Here is a 19,542-nt window from a genome sequence, read left to right as displayed (position 1 = left end):
TTCAGCCTCCTTTTAGGATAACTGACCAGGGCCTTCCTAATGGACCTCAAGGAGACAGCCAGGGAAACTGAGCCCCTTGCTCAAGGACGCTGGGCACTACCTGTGGCTGGGGCATGACCACCGGCCCAGGTGGATTTGGAGCTTCAGCCTGGCCCCCAAGGACTCCTACTGAAGAAAGTCCCTGCCCCAGACCAGGCCCACCTCACCTGGGCCTCCCGTCCCTGCAGCTCTGCTTGCCGCAGACGACTCTGCAGAGACGCCACGGTTTCCTGCAGTTCTGTCAGCTCGGATTCCAGCAAGTTCTGCTTTCCTTCCCACTGGCATTTCTCTTTGGGAAGAGGGGAGGTGGTAGAGTGAGGCCCAGGGTGAAGGAAGAGAGGGACACAGAGGCAGATGGAAGGGGAGGGGAGGGACAGAATCAAAGGGGAAGAAGGCGAGGAAGGAGAGAATTACGTCCAGTCTCACAGCCACGTCACCCATCGGTCAGCTGGTCCGGGTTTGTCTGGGCCCCTGCAGCTCCCACACTCGCGTCCGCAGCTGCCGCCCGGTGCTGGCGCTTGCCTGACTCTCCTCCCAACACTGCCTCACCCTCACCACATAGTGATCTCCAGCCCTGGATTCCAGATCCAAGGGTGGTGGAGCCAAGGACGCTGGAGGTCCTTTCTAGTCTCTAATTCTGTGGTTTGCAGACGTTTCCAGAGACCACTGTCGCTCTACAGGCTGCCCCCCCCCCCCATTTCTGCAAAACCCACCAGAACACTGTTCCGTGTGTGTGGCTCTCAGGGAGCCCTCTGGGATACTTTCAAGACCTGACCCCCCTCCCCAAGTTGTCCTCTTCTCTTCTACCACAGAGCCCTGGCCCCCAAGACTCGGCCCCCTCCTTTCTTTTCCAAGTAGTCACCACCCACGCCCTTGGCCATGCCGGGGGCATTCTCCCCAGGTCCCCCCACTTTGGTGTCTCCTGAACAAGCCCATAATCCCTCTGCTGTCTAAGGTGAATAATTTTGATGACACAGCTGGAGATAACAAAAACAAGTAACACAGATAAATGACAAAAGACACAGAATTTTGTAACATTCTCACAGTCCTGGCTCTAGGTTGCCTGTTTTTTAATCCGCAGGCAGAGAAAGTGGAAGCCCAGCCAGGAACTTCTCTCAATTCACCTACTCTGTCCCCCTGAATTCCTCAAAGGCCAAGCAAAGCAGAGAAGCCGTTCACAGGGGTCATCACCCCTTTGGAGAAGTTTCTAGGTAGCTTCTCACAGTTGGGAGCGAGCAGCAAAGAGCGGCTACTGCTTCTGGGCTTCTGGCCTCTCCTCTCACTTCCCTCTAAATCTCCCCACTTGCCTTGCGCTCCTCACCTTCCTGGTTCTGGGAAAGTTGTCTCTGCAAATCCTGTAATTCTGTGCAGACCTGACTTTTCTCGGCCTCTGCATCAGCGAGACGCTGTTCCAGCTTCAGAGCCTGCTCCCTGAGGTCGTCCTGGGAAAGGAAGGGGAAGGCTAGACTCCAACCTCCTCATTCCCCACCAAGCTATCCCAGCCCAGGACCCAAGTGCCAGCCCCCTTCCTCTCAGCCTCTGTGGGATCTGCCTCCCCCCCCCCACCCGATCTGTTCCCAGATCGCTCCCTGGAGCTGTGAAAGGCTCTGTTCCAACGGCCTGGAGCCTAGAATCCCTGTCTAACCCCTGTGCGCCTTCGCCCGGGGTTGCCTGTCCTCTGTCCAAACTCTTACTTCCAAGCTCAGCTCCAAGGTCCCTTCTTCCTTGCCTGTGACCCTCCCCAAGTAGGAATGAATTGTCCCTTCCTCCTGTCATTATCATTTGCATCTGTAACTGATCCGGTGAATTCTATCAGTTCTGCTTATTTTAGAAGGTGGTTTCCTTCCTCAGCCTTCTCGAGGGTGGAGATCTGGTCTTTCTCCTTTCCGAGCCATCAGCTCACACTGGCTGGCACAGAGCTGGTCAATTTTTACTGAATGATAGGTTCACTGAGAGGTGGAATTTATGGGACATTTAGTTTAGCTTTAGGCCTGGAATATTCCTATAAATGGCAGCCTCAAATCTCAGCAGTCCATTTGTCGGGTTGTTCTTGGAGGTACTGGCACCAAGAACAAGTAATTCACAGCTGAGAGGAAAATCATACAAAACAGTATCCCTCGTCTATGTAGGCTTCTCTAGTTCAGAGCCCCTCACATCCCTCACTCGCTCGATCCTCACAACCCTGAGGCGCGCATGGTTTGCCCTCGCTGACTAGTGAAACCCAGGCCCAGGAAACCAAATGCTGTGCTCATGCTTGCCCCGTGAGGAAAGGCTAGGGATGGAACTCATCCCAATTTGGGAATAAAACAGCTCAAACTGTTCATGAGTCCTCTTCCGGGGAGTGAAGAGTTCAAGGAAGGAGAACAGGGCATCATACCCGGGCCTGCTGAGTCTTCCACAGGTCTTGGTGAAGCTTCTGGAGGGCAGATGCCACGGCCTCAGCTGACAGGGCTGCCAGGAGGGGCCCTTTCTCACGGAGGAGCCTAGCTCCATTCTGGTCTGAAAAAATGAGGAAACAGCTCCTCACTTGGCTGCCCTATGAAAGGAAACAGCCAAACCTCCCCGGATAGTCTTGGCCTTCCCACAGATCCCTCCTCTCCCCAAAGAACCCTGCCTGAGCAGATCATTCATCAGGCACTTTCTGCTTCCTATGTGCCAGGAGCTGTGGCGGGCATTAGATAACGCTAGCTGTCACTTGTTAGGCATTTACTAAATGCCAGAACTGTGTGACCTCTTTGACTTATGTACTCTCAGGAACTCACTCTCAGGAACTCCTTAGAAAAATCCTGAGATGGATGGCATAGTTGGTTAAATTTTCCACTCTTGATTTCAGCTCAGGGCATGATCTCAGGGTCGTGAGATCAAGCCCCAAGTCGGGCTCTGTGCTCAGAGGGGAGTCTGCTTAAGATCCTCTCTCCCTCTCGGGCGCCTGGGTGACTCAGTGGGTTAAGCCTCTCTGCCTTCGACTCAGGTCATGATCTCAGGGTCCCGGGATCAAGCCCCACATCGGGCTCTCTGCTCTGTAGGGAGCCTGCTTCCTCCTCTCTCTCTGTCTGCCTCTCTGCCTAGTTGTGATTTCTCTCTGTCAAATAAATAAAATATTATTTAAAAAAAAAAAAAAGATCCTCTCTCCCTCTCTCTCTGCCCTTCCACTGCCTGTGCATGTGTGCTCTCTCTTTCTCTCTAAGAAACAAAAAATCAAGCTCAGAGAGGACTGAATTAATTCCAGAGTCTGTGGCCTTAACCTTGCTGTGATATTGCCTAAGGAACTGTGGGCCCCTGCCTTCTCCCTCCAGGGAGCCAGGCTGTGGCTTTGGCCCAAAGGACCGAGTCCTTGCGTGGCTGCCTTACCTGGCTCAGGGCCCCAGAGGGAAGCAGAGTCTCCCCCGCCACGCAGCTCAGGCCTGCCATCACAGGCGAACCCCAAGGCCTGCTGCAGAACAGAGCAGAGGCTGGCCAGCTGGGCCTGGGCCTGGTGCCCGGGCTGCTGCTCTGCCGCCAGCGCCGCCAGCCGGGTCTCTGCGCCGCGCAGGCGGAGCTGGACTTGGGCAGCCTTGGCTTCCAGGGCATGCAGGGAGGCTCGCAGCTGCTGCTCTGTTACCCGAGCTGCCTCCAGGTCCTCTAGCAGTTGCGCTTCCTGAGCCAGAAAGTCCGCCTCCTTCTCCCTTGCCTCCTGCTTCAGGAATTCCACCTGCCCGGGAAGGCAATGTTGTCACTCTGAGCAGCGAGTAGATACCTCGATGGCCCCTCCCTGGCCTCACCCCAATCAAGCCCTGGGCTCACCTTGATCGGGGCCAGGAGGCTCAGCTCTCCAGTGGATAAGGAGGGCTCTGGAAGGAGTGTTACCCTCCATCCGACCTATCTGCCCGCCTACTGACTCCTGTCACATGTACCTACGCGATGCAAATGGGCTGTGGCTCCAGTCCCCCTGGCAGCCACACCAGCCTCCTGCTTCAATCAGAACTCGGCCTAAACCCTGACACTGAGCTACAGGAAACCGGTCACGATAATAACGGCTCCCATTTATAGAATGTCTGCTGTGTTCTGACACTTCATACGTTCCCCTAATGGCTAAGAATGATCATCCTCATCTTACGGGTGAAGAAACCGATGCTCACGCAACCTGTGAGCTGGATTGCTGGGAGCCAAAGCCAGCTCTGATGTCCCGACCCGGTCCCTCTCTACCCTAGTCTCCCTTCCAGTTCTGACCATCTCCCTCTTCCCCTCCTGGTTCCCGCTTTCCTCTGTGCCCAAGGTCTGGGGTCCTGGTGTGAGCAGATGGAGTCCTGAAGTTTTCTCGGTGCTGCCTACCTCGTCTGTTCTGCTGCTGTGTCTCGCCAAGCTGACCAAGCACAGTTAGATGCGGCCACACTCGACCCAGGCCCGTGGGAGCCCAGCCCCCTTGGGCACCATGTTCTGGGCTGTCAGAACCCTCACGGGAGCCTCCTCAGCTCTGGGTCAGGTTCCCAAGCCCCCACCCCGCCCAATCTGACATGCCCCTCCTGCCAAGGCTGCTGCAGTCCCAGCACATCCTGTAATACGGAACAAGAGAATGGTCCTCTTCACGGGAGGGTCCTGAGCAACCGGCTTCTCCACTCCAGGAGCAGGCCTCTGTCGAGGAACGGGGCCCATGAGCGGTGTGGGGAGTACCTGGGCGCTGAGCTCTCTCCGCTCTCCCTGGGCCTCCTGCACGTCCTGGCGCAGGGAGCTCAGCTCTTGCTGGTGAACAGACTCAGCTTCTTGGAGAACAAGGAGCTTCTGTTCTTTTTCCATCAGTGACTGAGTCAGGCTGCAGAGAGGCCAGAGGACTAAGGTCATTCTCTCAGGGAATGAAGAACTACCTTCTCAGCTGACTGTGCGAAACATGGCACTAATCCTTCAGAGAGAAACAGTAAGATCACAATGGCAGCATAACAACAGAAGCCAGCATTTACTGAGCACCAACTGAGTGCTCCCAGGTACTTCTGGCATGTGATACCTCCTTTCAGCTTCAGCTTCTTCTCTGGCAGATTCCAGAAATATCTATGCAACAGCTCAAATTCACTGTGTCCAGTTCTTCCCATCCTTTCTGCACAGCCCCCCCCGCCATCCCCTACTCTGCTCCCTAGCTCAGTGAACGGCACCTCTATCCACCCGGTGGTCCAACTTGGCAGCCTTGACCACATCAGAGTTCTCCTTTTATCCCACCTAAGTCCAATCAGTGATGACATATAATAGACTCCATATAATAGACTCCAACTCCCTCAACGTCCCTTGACCTCCTCCCCCACACCCCTTCCCCACTCCCCCTACCCTGGTGCAGCCTTAGTATCTCTCAGGCAGACAACTGCACCTGTCTCCTAACATGTCTTGCTGCCCGTGGTTGCCTCAACAAGAGGGTCTGTCCTGCTTCAAGCTCCTACATCACCGAGAAGACACGCCATGCTTCACTCGGATGGCCCTAACTCACCCCCAAGGTTTCTTGCCATCATACTTCTTCTGATACACCCTGAGCTGGATTGTGCTGACTTCCCTGCTTAAAACCCTCCAGTGGTTTCCTACTAAACTTAAACTACATACTCCTGGCCATGGCCCATAAATCCCCAATGAAACAGACTTGCCCAGATCCCGCACCCGGGTCTTATTCACCAGGCTCTGGTCACGCAGTGCTTCCGGTGTCCCCAAATACCTTGAGTATTGAGCCGTCTCTGGGCTCTGAGATTTCTCCTCCTACCACAGAGCTCTCCCTCACCCCTTTGCCTGGCTAGCTCCAGTTCCTCCACAGTGATCAGTTTAAATGCAACCTCCCTAAGGCAGGCCTTCCCTGAAATCTTATCCATCCCCAGGGCACCTGGGTGGCTCAGTGGGTTAAAGCCTCTGCCTTTGGCTCAGGTCATGATCCCAGGGTCTTGGGATCGAGCCTCGCATCGGGCTCTCTGCTCTGCAGGGAGCCTGCTTCCTCTTCTCTCTCTCTGCCTGCCTCTCTGCCTACTTGTGATCTTTGTCTGTCAAATAAATAAATAAAATCTTAAAAAAAAAAGTTCATCCCCAATCCCCCATTTTGACTTCAGCATCCTGTTTCTTTCCTCCATGCCATGTAACATACCTGCACTGATCTCTCTGGAGGATCACTTAATTAACATCTTCTCCACAAAACGGTAAATTCTGCTGAGGCAGGGGGCCGTCCCCAGCCCCTGGCACAGTGCCTGGTGCCTAACGTGCACAGGCCGGGGCTAGAGACTCGAGCGGCTGGGTACCTGAGGGAAGAGCTGTCCACCTCACAGTGACCACAGTAGCTAGACAGACAAAGCCTACTCCACGGCCTATCGAACCTACCTGGCTTTCTCTCTCTCCAGCTCCTTCTGCATTCGGCTATACTCCTGGGCCTCCCTCAGCTTCTCCTGAGCCTCCTGCTCCGCCAGCCTCCTGGAGTCATCCCTGGAAAGCAGCTGAGACTTCAAGTCCTCCACCTGGAATGATACCACGTGATGACCAAGGGCAGGGGCCCGCGGCTTCTCACCAGGGTTCCAGGTCCTTTGAGGCCACAGCCCCTGGCCCATTTCCAGTGCCCTGGGGTTTTCTGCCAATGCTTACACACCATTCTTAGCACCCCTCTCTCTGGACCATCCGGCCTCACTGTGGTCTCCCAGCCTCACATCTGCTGTGTAAAGGCAGGCACAAATCAAAATCTTGGCTGAGTGGAAGTGAAACTGGAATCAGATGCCGACTGTAAATTGTATCTTATAACTTATTAAATGTTTGCTCCGTAAAAAAAAAAAAAAAAAAAAAAAATCTTGGCTGAATATAGCCACCCAAAGGCAGGGTGATAAAGGGATGGGCAAGTGTACAGTGATCGTATTTTTTTAAATAAACAATCAGAGGGGCGCCTGGGTGGCTCAGTCAGTTGAACGTCTACCTTCGGCTCAGGACATGATCCCAGGGTCCTGAGATCAAGCCCTGCATTGGACTCCCTGCTCAGCGGGGAGCCTGCTTCTCCCTTTGCCTGCCACTCCCCCTGCTTGTACTCTCCCTCTCTCTCTCCCTGTCAAATAAATAAATAAATAAATAAAATCTTTTAAAAACCAACAATCAGAACACTAGCTGATAATGGAATTCTGAGAAGGAAAAGCAATCAGAGTAGGAAAAGCAACTTGGAATATTAAAACACTGGATCTCGGGGAGGGTGGGAAGAATGAAGGGCACAGGGGCTGCCTGAGAAAATCTAAGTTCTGTGGTCATGACAGGGAGAGATGACTGTCCCAGGGCTCCAAGGGCATGTGCTCTGCTCTAAGTGCCCTTCCATTTTCCTCTCCCTCCCAAGCAGTCCCAGGGGCTCCCCTTTAGCGCAGAGGGAGCAGGACAGCCTGGCTATAGGGCTGAGAGAGAGAAGGAGGCACCTGTCCCTGCAGGTCCATCTTTGCCTGCAGCAGGGCCCTGCACTCTTCTCGGAGCGCAGCGAGGTCGTCTCGGCTCTGCCGGCCCGCCTGCTCCAGCTCCCGCCGCGCCTCCTGGAGCTGGGTCTGCAGCATCTCGGTGGTTTCCTGCCAAGGGAGAAGACCACAGTGAGCAGGAGAAAGCTCCCATTGGGGCCTGTGTCTTAAAGTCTGTGTCATATAAATACCGGCTTTTCAACTGGTTGGTGGCAAAAGCTAAGGCAGGACCCAGCAATCCACGCTGTTTCCATGATGCCACCTCGGCCCTCACCTCCTAGTCTGTCTCCTCCCCCACAGACCGTGCTGGCTCACCTCGTCGGTGCCTGAGTTGGTAGCAGTCTGTCACCCAGACCTCTGCAGCAGGCTCCCGTCGCAAATCCCTACTTCCATGCCACGACACCACCCCCCGGCATGCGTGTGCACACACACAAACATGCACACACTTCTCCACTCAGCAGAAGTACTTTTTTAAATGCATGTAGTAAATCATGTCCCACTCTGCTTTTTAAATACCATCCAATGGTTTCCCACTGCCCTTAGAACAAATTCCAAGCTCCTTCCGTGGCTGACCAAGGGCTCCTGCCTACCTCTCCACTTGCCCCTGAGCCTATCATGCTGGGGCCACTTGGCCTCCTTTCTGTCCTGGCACTCCTCGAGCCCTGTCTGTCCCACTGCCCTGACCATGGCTATTTCCCCTGCCAAAACTGATCTTCAAATAGCTGGCTTCTTCTTCTTCTTTTTTTTTTTTTTTTAAAGGGCTTTACTAAGGGGCACCTGGGTGGCTCTGTCGGTTAATCTGCTGCCTTCAGATCAGGTCACGATCCCAGGGTTCTGGGATCAAGCCCGGCATCAGGCTCCCTGCTCAGCGGGGAGGCTGCTTCTCCCTCTCCCTCAGCCTGCTCCCTCCAACTCGTGTGCGTGCATGCTCTCTCTCTCTCAAATAAATAAATCTTAAAAAAAAAAAAAATAAGGGCGCCTGGGTGGCTCAGTGGGTTAAGCCGCTGCCTTCGGCTCAGGTCATGATCTCAGGATCCTGGGATCGAATCCCACATCGGGCTCTCTGCTCGCAGAGAGCCTGCTTCCCTCTCTCTCTCTCTGCCTGCCTCTCTATCTACTTGTGATCTCTCTCTATCAAATAAATAAATAAAATCTTTGAAAAAAAATAAATAAAAGGGCTTTACTGAGACATAGCCCACATACCATACAATTCACCCGCTTAAGCGTATGCTTTGATGGCTTTTAGTATATTCAGAGTTGTACATGGCACCACATTTCAGAATATTTTTATCACCCCTGTACCCTCCCTATTGCTATTCCCACTCCCGACTACACATCTGCTTTCTGTCTCTGTAGATTCGCCCGTTCTGGGCATTGCCTACAAAGGGAACCCCTCAGGACATGGCCTCTTGTGACTGGCTTCTTACACTCAGCATAACGCTGTCAGAGCTCATCTCTGCTGTTGCACGCGGCTGGCTCTTTTCAGCCTTCACATCTCAGCCCAAGTGTCACTTTTTCAGTGAGCCCCACCCCCAACCACCTTGTTCAAAGTGGCCTCTGGTGACTCACTCTCAATCCCATCACCCTATCCGTCTCCCTCGTCTCCCTCGCAGCATTCCTTCCCACCTGCGATCATCTCATGTATTCTCTATCTGCGCATTTTCGTATGCTCTGCCACTAGAATGTGAGCTCTTTGAGGACAGGGACCACGTGTGTCATGTTCTGCATGCACCTTGATGGTTGTCCTGGGATGGCACCTCGCCCTGGACCAGCTACACAGAAGCACCAGAGAGCTGGCTGCGCTGCCTTGCCTCCCTGCCCAGGACCGGCCTCCATACCTGCTCCTTTAACTTCTGAACCTTCATGTCCTGCCTCAGCCGCTCCAGCTGTTGGCTGGCATCTGCCAGCTCCTTCTGGGTCTGCAGCAGTGTCTCCAGGAGGGACACCCTCTCCTTCTCTGTTTCGAGCTGCATCTGTGGAGGGGCAGGGAGGCGAGAGCTTGCCATGTCAGGGGTCACCGTGTTCACCTGCTAGGCCACGAGCACATTCCCGCTGCTCTAGGGCTCCTCCGGCCAATGGGGAGGGGACCCAGGGCCAAAGAAGGTCTGGACCTGCTTGTTAAGAACCAGGAAGCGCAAAGATTGTCCCTGGTTTGTGAGCTGACAGGATGTGGTGAGCATCGGCCCTCCCTCAGGAAGTGTGACATGCCCTAGGCCCTGCAGCTAACTCAGGGGTCCGCGGGGCTCACTAGCAGCAAAGGGAGCAGGTACTTCTCTTCTGGAAGCCCCCTGCAGCAGCACGCTCGGGAGTGGAAAAGGAAGTGGTCAGAGGTGGGGGAATCGCAGCTCCGATCTCCCCAGATTCCCACCTGGCAGAGGGCGCTCTCTGCCTCTGCCCGTTCTTTCTCCCTCTGCCTCCGGATGGCCTCCGCGTCTGCCTGCTGTTCCTGCAGCTTCATTTCCAGCTCTGTTTTCTCCCTCTTTAGGCTCTCCAGGGCCTTATCCAGTTCTTGCTGGTGCCAGGAACGCTCCTTCTCCTGGTCACGTGAAGGAAGCACTGTGAGAACCCAGGGGGTGAGGAGAAGAGGCAGGAGGGGGGCTGGAGCAGAGAGGGTCCACCCCCACCGACTAACAGTCTTTGGGCCCTCCCTTGGCCTGTCTCCCCATCGATAAAGCGAGGTTGCTAACTCCTGCCTTACCTATCTCATGAAATTTTATGAGACTCAAATGAGATTGATAAAAAAAGTCAAATGATACATGAAAAAGTGTTTTCTAAAGTGCAATTCTCCCTAATACAAGTTACAAATATCTGTCATTTTATTTTAAAGATTTTATTTATTTATTTGACAGACAGAGATCACAAGTAGGCAGAGAGAGGGGAAGGGAAGCAGGCTCCCTGCTGAGCGGAGAGCCCAATGCAGGGCTTGATCCCAGAACCCCAGGATCCTGACACGAGCCGAAAGGCAGAGGCTTTAACCCACTGAATCACCCAGTATCTGTCATTTTAAACCAACCACACCACGGTTGATGCTATGACCATGAACTGAGGAAGCAGATTGGTTCTCTGCTGCCCACCCTCCCCTTCCTTAGGCACGTAACTCCCAAAGAAGCAAACTTCAGCGGCCATCTTGCCAACAAGTCAGCCTTGTGATAGAAGTCAAGAGTCAAATCACAAATACACACAAAGCACAAGTCAACTCCCACTTCCAGAATCTGCCACACAAGATCTCTGAATGATCTAGCTGCAAAATGGCAAAAAATACTGGATAAAATATTAAATATACATTTCAATGTATAATGAGCCAGCAGGAACTTCAGAGAAGTCAAAAATAAAGGCAAGAGGGGCGCCTGGGTGGCTCAGTTGGTTAAGCGACTGCCTTCAGCTCGGGTCATGATCCCAGAGTCCTGGGATCGAGTCCCACATCAGGCTCTCTGCTCCTTGGAGAGTCTGCTTCTCACTCTGCCTTTCTCCCCTCTCATGCTCTCTCTCTCAAATAAATAAATAAAATCTTTAAAAAAAAAAATAAATAAAGGCAAGACTTGTGATCCAAAGAGGTAAATGAGCACAGAACTGGCTTTCTCCCGGAGGTCTTTGTTATACCTAATAATCTTGAAATTCACCTTAATGCTATGTGGCAAAAGAAAACAGAAGACAAGGGTGGGGAGGAGTCCAATAGAAGATTCCCACATAGGGGCGCCTGGGTGGCTCAGTGGGTTATGCCGCTGCCTTCGGCTCAGGTCATGATCTCAGGGTCCTGGGATCGAGTTCCGCATCGGGCTCTCTGCTCAGCAGGGAGCCTGCTTCCCTCTCTCTCTCTCTCTCTGCCTGCCTCTCTATCTACTTGTGATCTCTCTCTGTCAAATAAATAAAATAAAATCTTTAAAAAATAAAGAAGATTCCCACATAAAGCTGGACCCCCACAGGGCTAACCAGAGGTCAACAAACTATGGCATGTTGGCCAAATCAAGCCAGCCTCCTTTGCTGTATGGCTTGTGAGCTAATAGTAGTTTTTACATTTTAATGATAAAAAAGAAGTTTAAAAAAAAAAAAAGACTTTGTGACATGTGAAAATTATATGGAATTCAAGTTCCAGTGTCTGCACTTAAAGTTGTATTTGAACATAAACATGCTCATTTGGTTACATATTATCTATGGCTGCTTTTGTACTACAACAGCAGAGGTGAGTTAACTACGACAAAGACCATAAGGTCCACAAAGCTTAGTATGTGGCCCTTTACCAAAAACTTGCCTATCTCTGGGCTATACTGCCCTCAGTAGAAAGATAAACTTGAAAGAGAGATGAAAGAGGAGAGAAATGGGGAAGAAAAGCAGAGAGAAAGTAGGAGAGAAAACAAAACAAAAACCCCACAAAAGGAAACAATAAGAACATTTGTTTGTTTCAACCTTTACACAGGGTAAAAAAAAAAAAAAAATCTCCTTCAAGAAGTCAACCACAACCTGGTCTTCATATGGGTGCAGGGCCTGAATGGAACCCCAAACACTTTCAACAGAAATTTTATTTCATTTTAATTTAAAATTTTAAGATGAGATGTTCTGGGATGCTAGAACCTTTAATCCAACACTACTAGGATAAGTGAACTGAGTTAATTTCTATCATATTTCTATGCCTCAGTTTCCTCATCTACAAAAGTGGGGATAACAACAGTGTCCTCCTCTTCTGCCAGGAAATTCCTAACAGAAGTGAAAGCAAATCTTCTGAAGAAAAACTCCTTCACCTGAGGCCTACAAGAATTCCCAAAGAAAAATTTCTAAAGAACATGAGCTCAGAGTCAGGAACCACAAAACACACAAGTGAGAACCAATGGAAACAACATATAACACCATCAGGCCCAAAAAGATTTTAGTTACTGGTATTATTAGACAGCATAAAAATATGTTTCATGTGTTAAAAGAATAAAAGAGGATGAAAATACAAAATAGGGAAAAACGATTAAAACGTGACTAAGAAGATTTGAAAAAAAATAATGGAATACACTGTCTAGAAATTTAAAAAAATTTAGTAAGTGAATTTTAAAACTTGGCAAACAGACTACATAGCAGATTAGACATTGCTGAATGGGGAGTTGAAGAGAGACCTAAAAAAAATCATGTACAACACAGAATAGAAAAAGAAAATGAACACGGAAAATTTAAGAGTTAAGATACGTGAAGGATACTGTAAGAAGGTCTGACACCCAACTAATCAAGGTCTTCCCGATACCCACAATGGAATAATCACTATGCTAAGAGAAAATAACTACCATCCTAGAATTTTATACCCAGTGAATCTATCTTTCAAGAATAAAAGTAAAACAGGAATATTTTCAGACAATTAATTACCAACAGACTCTCACCAAATAAATTCTATTTCAAGGAGGAAAATAAATCCAAATGAAAGTCTAATACGCAAGAAGGAATGATCAGTGAAAAAAAATGTCACTTTTCAGTGTATCTAAAACAAATATTAACTGTATAAAACAAAAGGTCAGAATAATTTATGGTGCTAACAAACTAGTTATAACAAGACATTGCTTGTTAAAAAAGTACAATGGGTCGGAGAAGTGAATGAAGGTAAAATGTTCTGAGGTCCCTGTGTCATTCAGAAAAACAGGAAACATACCAAGTAACCTGAGATTTTATTAAGTATGTATTTTTATTTTACTTTTTATTTTTTGAAGGATTTTATTTATTTATTTATTTGACAGGGAGAGAGACAGTGAGAGAGGCAACACAAGCAGGGAAAGTGGGAGAGGGAGAAGCAGGCTTCCTGCTGAGCAGGGAGCCCGATGTGGAGCTCCATCCCGGAACCCTAGGATCATCACTGAGCCAAAGGCGGATGCATAATGACTGAGACACCCAGGCGCCCTTAGGTACATATTTTTAAATATTAAAGGAAAGAACTACAAAAATTAAAAAAAAAATAGAGAATATACCATCCAAAGTAATAGAGAAAAAGAACTGAGTAAAAAATACAACTTAATCATCCAATTGAACTCCCTAAAAGTTAAGAAAAATGACCTCCCACCCCAAAAAGATATAAAAAGGCAGGAAAAACAGCATAGGAGTGGTGGAAATAAATCCAAATGTACCTATAGGGACAATCAAAGCAAATGGACTACATTATATAATTAAAAAACAAAAGAAATACACTTCTAAACCGGGAAGAAGGGGTCCAAGATATTCCTCTGTGCCCTGGGGCCAGTTTAACAACTGTAAATCCCAAGATCCATGCTTAATTCTCTGTACATAGCAAAACAACAATGACAACAATAACAATAACAGCCAACACAAATACAGAGCTTACTACATGTCAGAAATCGTTCTCAGGGTTCTCCATATACTATTCATTTAATAGCTAGAAACTGGATTTTGCACCTTAGAGACTAGGTTAGTCCCATTCAGATTTCATTTTTTTTTTTTTTTAAGATTTTTAAAATTTATTTGACAGACAGAGATCACAAGTAGACAGAGAGGCTGGCAGAGAGAGAGGAAGAAGCAGGCTCCCTGCTGAGCAGAGAGCCAGATGCAGGGCTCGATCCCAGGACCCTAGGATCATGACCTGAGCCGAAGGCAGAGGCTTTAACCCACTGAACCACCCAGGTGCCCCCAGATTTCATTCTTATAAGCAGCCACTTCTGGCCCAAGAGTCAGCAGGTGGAGTTCCCACTGAAGGGAGGCCAGCTCTGCCTCTCCCGTCCCCAGCCACATCCATGACCTACCCATTTCTCCTGGAGCCGGTTCACCTCCTCCTCATGGGCTGACTTCTGCTGCTGCAGGGCCGACTGCCCCTCGTCCTCAGCCTGGGCCAGCCGACTGGCTGCTGTCTCCCGCTCCTGCTCTGCGCGGCTCCGCTCGGTGTCCAGTTCCAGCTTCAGGCACCTCACTTCCCCTGAGATGCCAGATGGGTGAGCTCCCACTCAGCCTCTGCCCTTTCTTTCTCCCTTCTCCTCAGACCTCGGGAGCAAACTCCCGTCTCGGAGGCCCTGGGCCTGGCTACAGCAGGACCTCTGACAACTTCCCACAGCCTTGCTGGCTTTCCACATCCCCTTGGAACGAAGTGTCCCCATTCCAGTTGGAGTCTCACCTTGAATGACTTCTTTGGCACGAGTGACAGTTTGGATCTGGACCTCCAGCTGGCCCTTGGTGACCTCTATCAGAGAATTTTGTTGTTGGGCCTCAAACAGACTGCTCTCCAGTTGCTCCTTGGCTGAGCTGTGAGGTTCAGGAATCAGGAAGAGTTCTGACCCATCAGGCCCCTTAACTTTCCTTAAGAGGAGTTGGGTTCTAAGCACTGACCACCCAGAGAAATTAGGGATCAATGATAAATTCACAACTCACTTAGTAGTTGTGATACTTTGGGCCTGGAACTGAGTTTGGCTCCCCCTCCCCTTGCAACGCTCCCTCTGCCCTTGTCCGAACTGGGTCTGGGCCCTACCTGAGCCCCAGCAGTTGTTTGGAGAGGTCCTGCCGGTCTCGCTCCACAGCCTGCAGCCGCACCTCGAGGGCGGCTCTCTCCCGCACTAGGGCCTCCTTCTCCTGGACTTCCCGAGCGAGCACTTCGTCCCGTCGCTTTGTCTCCTGCTGCAGCTGGTCCAGTTGAGCTAAGGCTGCCTCCTGCTGATGACGGGCCTGGGAGGAAGAAATGGGCAAGCTACAGAGTGGAGGCAGGAACCCCCCGGGTTACTATCACCGGGTTAGGACCGCTGGCCCTTCAAGGATTCCCAAACCACCTCTGTGAGTCCGGACGGTCACCGGCTCATGCAAATCCTATTCCCTGCATCAGCCTACAGAACTCCCAGGCCAGGAAGCACACTCTCTCTCATGCAAGACCCTGTGTGTTAGGGCTAGAAGAGAACTACCTTTAAGGAGCTTTTAGTGTTAAGGAGTAAGACACCCAAAACATCAGGAAGAAAGCGATCAGTCTCTGAGAAAGGAAGTCTGGAAAGGAGGTTTATGTATCATCTTTTGGGCAGTGAGAAGTTTGGTAGAGGAGAAAGATGACCTTTGAGCTGAGCCACTGGCTCAGAAAAAAAATGTACTGAGTTGCTGCTGTGTGTCAAGACATTTTGTTAAAAGGTGGAGGAACGGGGGACCTGGCGGGGGGGGCTGCAGTCAGTTAAGTGGCTGACTTGGTTTCTGCCTCAGGTCATGATCTCAGGGTTGTGAGATCGAGCCCCACGTTGGGTCTGTCGGCTCCGTGCTCAGCATGGAGTCTCCTTAAGTGCTCTCTCCCTCTCTCTCTGCCCCTTCTTGATGCTCTTGCATGCTCTCTCTCTCTAAAATAAATAAATAAATAAATCTAAAAAAAAAAAGGGAAGAATAAAAACAAGTAAGACACAGCCTTGTCTTCAAGGAGCTTTTGGTCTAATGGTGGAGACTATAAATGGATAATTATACCACAGTGTGTCTTGTGTGTGGTGTGGTAGCTGGAATATTCTGGAGGTAGAGCACCTAGGACAGGCATCTAATTCAAGCCAGAGGGTGTGAGGTGCTGGGGGAACCAAAGGATTCTTACAGGAATTCTCTTAAAAAACTGGAAGGTGGGGCGCCTGGATGGCTCAGGCGTTGGGCATCATCTGCCTTTGGCTTGGGTCATGGTTCCAGGGTCCTGGGATCGAGTCCTGCATCAGGCTCCCTGCTCAATGGGAAGACTGCTTCTCCCTCTCCTACTCCCCCTGCTTGTGTTCCCCCTCTCTGTCAGATAAACAAAATCTTAAAAAAAAAAAATCGGAAGATGTACCCCAAACTAGTAATATCGGTCATTTTTAGGAAGTAAGATCTTCCCACTTTCTGAACCATTTCTGTTGAGTTTTCATCTTTCACAATGGGTTTGTGCGATACCTTCGTGTGATGGCATCAGTTCTGTCCTCTCACCTCACTTAGCTTCTCCTGAATTTCTTCCTTCTCTTCTTGGATGCCCCTGAGGTCTGCCTGCAGCTCAGCCCTGCTCCCCTCCGCCTTCTGCAGCTGAGCCTCCAAGACAGTGTTCTTCTCCTGAAGGGCTTCCCGGCCCCTCTTGGCCTCCGCCAGGCCCAGCTGCAAAGTGTTTCTCGCCTGCTCTGCTGCTTCCATTCTGCGGCACACAGACTGGTTCTCCTGTTCGAGCTACTGGTCAGAACGGGAAAGGAGTCAAAGACCAATGGTTACAGCTTATGGATCAAGTGCTAAGACAGGAATCCGAAGAAGATGGGACTCTGTTCTCCAAAGAGGAATATAGGAGGGCTTATGGGAGAGGCGGACTATGTGCATTCGTTTGCTCTGGTGCCTGTGTTCCAGGCGCTGGGTGGGTTGATGCTGTGGATGGTGATTAAAAGGCAAAACTGCTTACTCTCAAAGAATTCAGAATAAAGGGACTCTGGAACGTTTCCAGGGCTCAAGGTAACAGTGGTAGTGAAGAGCCATGTTAACATCTGCAACCCACAGAGAAGACTCTTTGAGATGTAGGCTCTTCAGCAGATCCTTTTCTGGTGATTGCTATTATCTCATGCAATGAGATTAAACACCTAGTCTTCCTTCCAGAGGACGCGGGCTTTCTTCCTGGCCCTGGTGATTTTACCCTACAGCCCATAGGTGGTTCTGCTGTAGGCATGAAAGGGGACTATTTTTAATGGCCAAGCCCAGGCGTTCCAATCTTGGCTGTCCTCTGCACCCCCAATGCTCCTTTTGCTCATTTCAGGATTACATTTAGGAGCTGAGCTGTCTTGGGCTGATCTATTACGGACTCTTCCCTGTTATGGGCATCAGGCTTATCAGTCACTGGCTGGCCTTCCGTCAGGGCCCAGACCTACCCTGCGGATCAGAGAAGTCTTTGCTCACCTGGAGAAGCTGCTGGTTCAGTCCAACTTTATCTAAGGCCAAAGCCTCATTTAAGGCACTGAGCTTGACAGCAGCAGCCCGAAGATCGGCGACCTCAGCCTTCAGGCTGTTCTCAGAACTTGACAGTTCGGAAACTGACTGTTCTGCCTAAAAACAAGGAGAGTTAAAGGGATGCCTTGCGCCAGCTTTCCTGCCACGGTGAGCAGCTCATGTCCCCAACACCTGCTGCTATCTTCGCACAAAGAACACTCCATTCCTTCCCTTACATTCGAAACAAGTTTTCCCTCCCTCCCTTCCTTCAATCATCGAGAAGTAGGAGAGGAGCTCACGGTAGAGGCACAGACATCAGGATGTACGAACAACTAGAATTGCAATGATGTCATAGGCAATGTAGCCCCACAGTGCTCTGGAAATTATTTATTGCATTCACTCGGTTTGGGGGAATCAGAAGTGCTTGGAAGAAAAGTTGGCAGTGAAGGTGGGTATTGAGAGGTGAGGAAGAGTTTGTGGGTAGAGGGAGAGGAAGGACACAGTCCAGCCAAAGGGAAGAGGAGTCCACAAGCAGCGGAGGCAGGAAAGAGGAGGGTGCAGCTGAGGACATGATCAGTGCTGGGTGGCAGGAGTCGAGGCGGATGGGGAGTTAGGACAGGATCTGGAGAGAGGAGGAAGCTGGAAACAGTTTGGGGCAGATGCAAAGGGCTTTGAACATGTCACCAAGCAGCTGGGAAGCCACTGAATGGTTACAGGAAGGAGATCGACATCACCAGATTTACACTTTGGAAAACCATTCTAACTCCGGCATAGAGAGTACATTGGGAGCGACAGAGGCCAAAAGCAGAGGCAACTAAGCAATGTAGGGAATACGACGGGTCATGCCTGGGAAGGTGAAGAATGAATGAGTCAGGCTGCATGCCCTTTGCCTAGAAACACAACTCTCTAAAACCCCCCTCCCCTTCCCCAAGCAAGTGAGAGGTAGAGGCCCACCTACCCTGGTCAGCGCCAAGGTCACTTCTGTTTGCTCCTGCCTCAGCAACTCCCTTTCCAGGCGACTCGCCTCCAGGGCCTCCCGAAGAGTGATGAGCTCACTGAGTGATTCTGACTGTCTGGCTTCCAGGCTCGCCAGTGTCTCCTGACTAGGATGGAAAGGAGAGGAGGCTGGGGGCAATCTCAGGGAGTGGCCACACCCCAAAAGGTAACAGGAGTGTGATTATGTTCGCCACGTAAAAGGATGAAGAAGGTCCCTAAAAACCAGTAAGAACTCCACGACATATAAAGTGAAGAAAGTCAGACATTGGGAGAAATTAAGAAGACACGTAGGAGTGCCTGGCCGGCTCATTCAGTAGAACATGAAACTCTTAATCTCAGAGTCATGGTTGAAGTCCCATGTTGGGTGTTGGAGCCTACTTAAAATAAAACAATAGGAGCACTTGGGTGGCTCAGTGGGTTCAAGCCTCTGCCTTCAGCTTGGGTCATGATCCCAGCTTCCTGGGATAAAGCCTTGCATTGGGCTCTCTGCTCAGTGGGGAGCCCGCTTCCTACCCCCTCTCTGCCTGCCTCTCTGCCTACTTGTGATCTCTATCTGTCAAATAAATAAAATCTTTAAAAAAAAATAAAATAAAAACAATAAAATTTAGTTAAAAAAAGAATATATGCATGTATTTGCATGAAGCAAATGGAAAGACAAACAACAAAGCAGTTTAAGAGGTTGCCTATAGAAGGAAGGGAAATGGGATGGATGAAATAGAGAAGAAGATTTCTGTGTTTGTCCAATTTTTTTTTTTTAAGGGAAATTTTGGGGAGGAGCTGAGGGAGAGGGAGAGAGAGGCTTTTTTTTTTTTTTAAAGATTTTATTTATTTATTTGACAGAGAGAGAGATCACAAGTAGGCAGAGAGGCAGGCAGAGAGAGAGGAAGAAGCAGGCTCCCCGCGGAGCAGAGAGCCCGACGCGGGGCTCGATCCCAGGACCCTGAGATCATGACCCGAGCCGAAGGCAGCGGCTCAATCCACTGAGCCACCCAGGCGCCCCGAGAGAGAGGCTTTTAAGCAGGTTCCATGCCCAGCTCTAAACCATGATCATGACCTGAGCCACAATCAAGAGTCGGATGCTTTAACCACTGAGCTACCCAGTCACCCCTGTGTTTGTCTTTTTCAATAGTTTTGATTTTCAGGTCATAATAAATATTGATATATGTATTACCAGTTCACACTAATTAAATTTAAAAACATAATTATCTTTGTGGGTTGTCTATTCTTCTCCTTGGTACGGGGGAGACCATTC

At 50.2% G+C, this 19,542-nt stretch overlaps 1 protein-coding gene across 14 annotated transcripts in view; it reads right to left on the bottom strand.

The window, feature by feature from the left end:
• CEP250 (centrosomal protein 250) overlaps positions 1–19,542 on the bottom strand; it is a 48,653-nt gene that overhangs the window by 9,242 nt on the left and 19,869 nt on the right. For all 14 annotated transcript variants that reach the window (XM_045980793.1, XM_045980788.1, XM_045980787.1 and 11 more), the window contains 15 exons: positions 18,253–18,397; positions 17,265–17,411; positions 16,323–16,553; positions 14,884–15,077; positions 14,533–14,660; positions 14,168–14,337; positions 9,817–9,984; positions 9,287–9,421; positions 7,416–7,559; positions 6,355–6,488; positions 4,690–4,828; positions 3,391–3,730; positions 2,417–2,538; positions 1,361–1,481; positions 207–328 (listed from right to left, as the gene is read on the bottom strand). In XM_045980793.1, coding sequence (XP_045836749.1) covers positions 207–328; positions 1,361–1,481; positions 2,417–2,538; positions 3,391–3,730; positions 4,690–4,828; positions 6,355–6,488; positions 7,416–7,559; positions 9,287–9,421; positions 9,817–9,984; positions 14,168–14,337; positions 14,533–14,660; positions 14,884–15,077; positions 16,323–16,553; positions 17,265–17,411; positions 18,253–18,397 — 2,440 coding nt within the window. The remainder of the gene's footprint in view (positions 1–206; positions 329–1,360; positions 1,482–2,416; positions 2,539–3,390; positions 3,731–4,689; positions 4,829–6,354; positions 6,489–7,415; positions 7,560–9,286; positions 9,422–9,816; positions 9,985–14,167; positions 14,338–14,532; positions 14,661–14,883; positions 15,078–16,322; positions 16,554–17,264; positions 17,412–18,252; positions 18,398–19,542) is intronic.

Source organism: Meles meles, chromosome 16, assembly GCF_922984935.1.
Source record: "Meles meles chromosome 16, mMelMel3.1 paternal haplotype, whole genome shotgun sequence".
In the NCBI taxonomy this organism is placed as follows: domain Eukaryota; kingdom Metazoa; phylum Chordata; class Mammalia; order Carnivora; family Mustelidae; genus Meles; species Meles meles.
The sequence above is the reverse complement of the archived record's forward strand: the minus strand, read 5'-3'. Positions and strand labels throughout refer to the sequence as shown.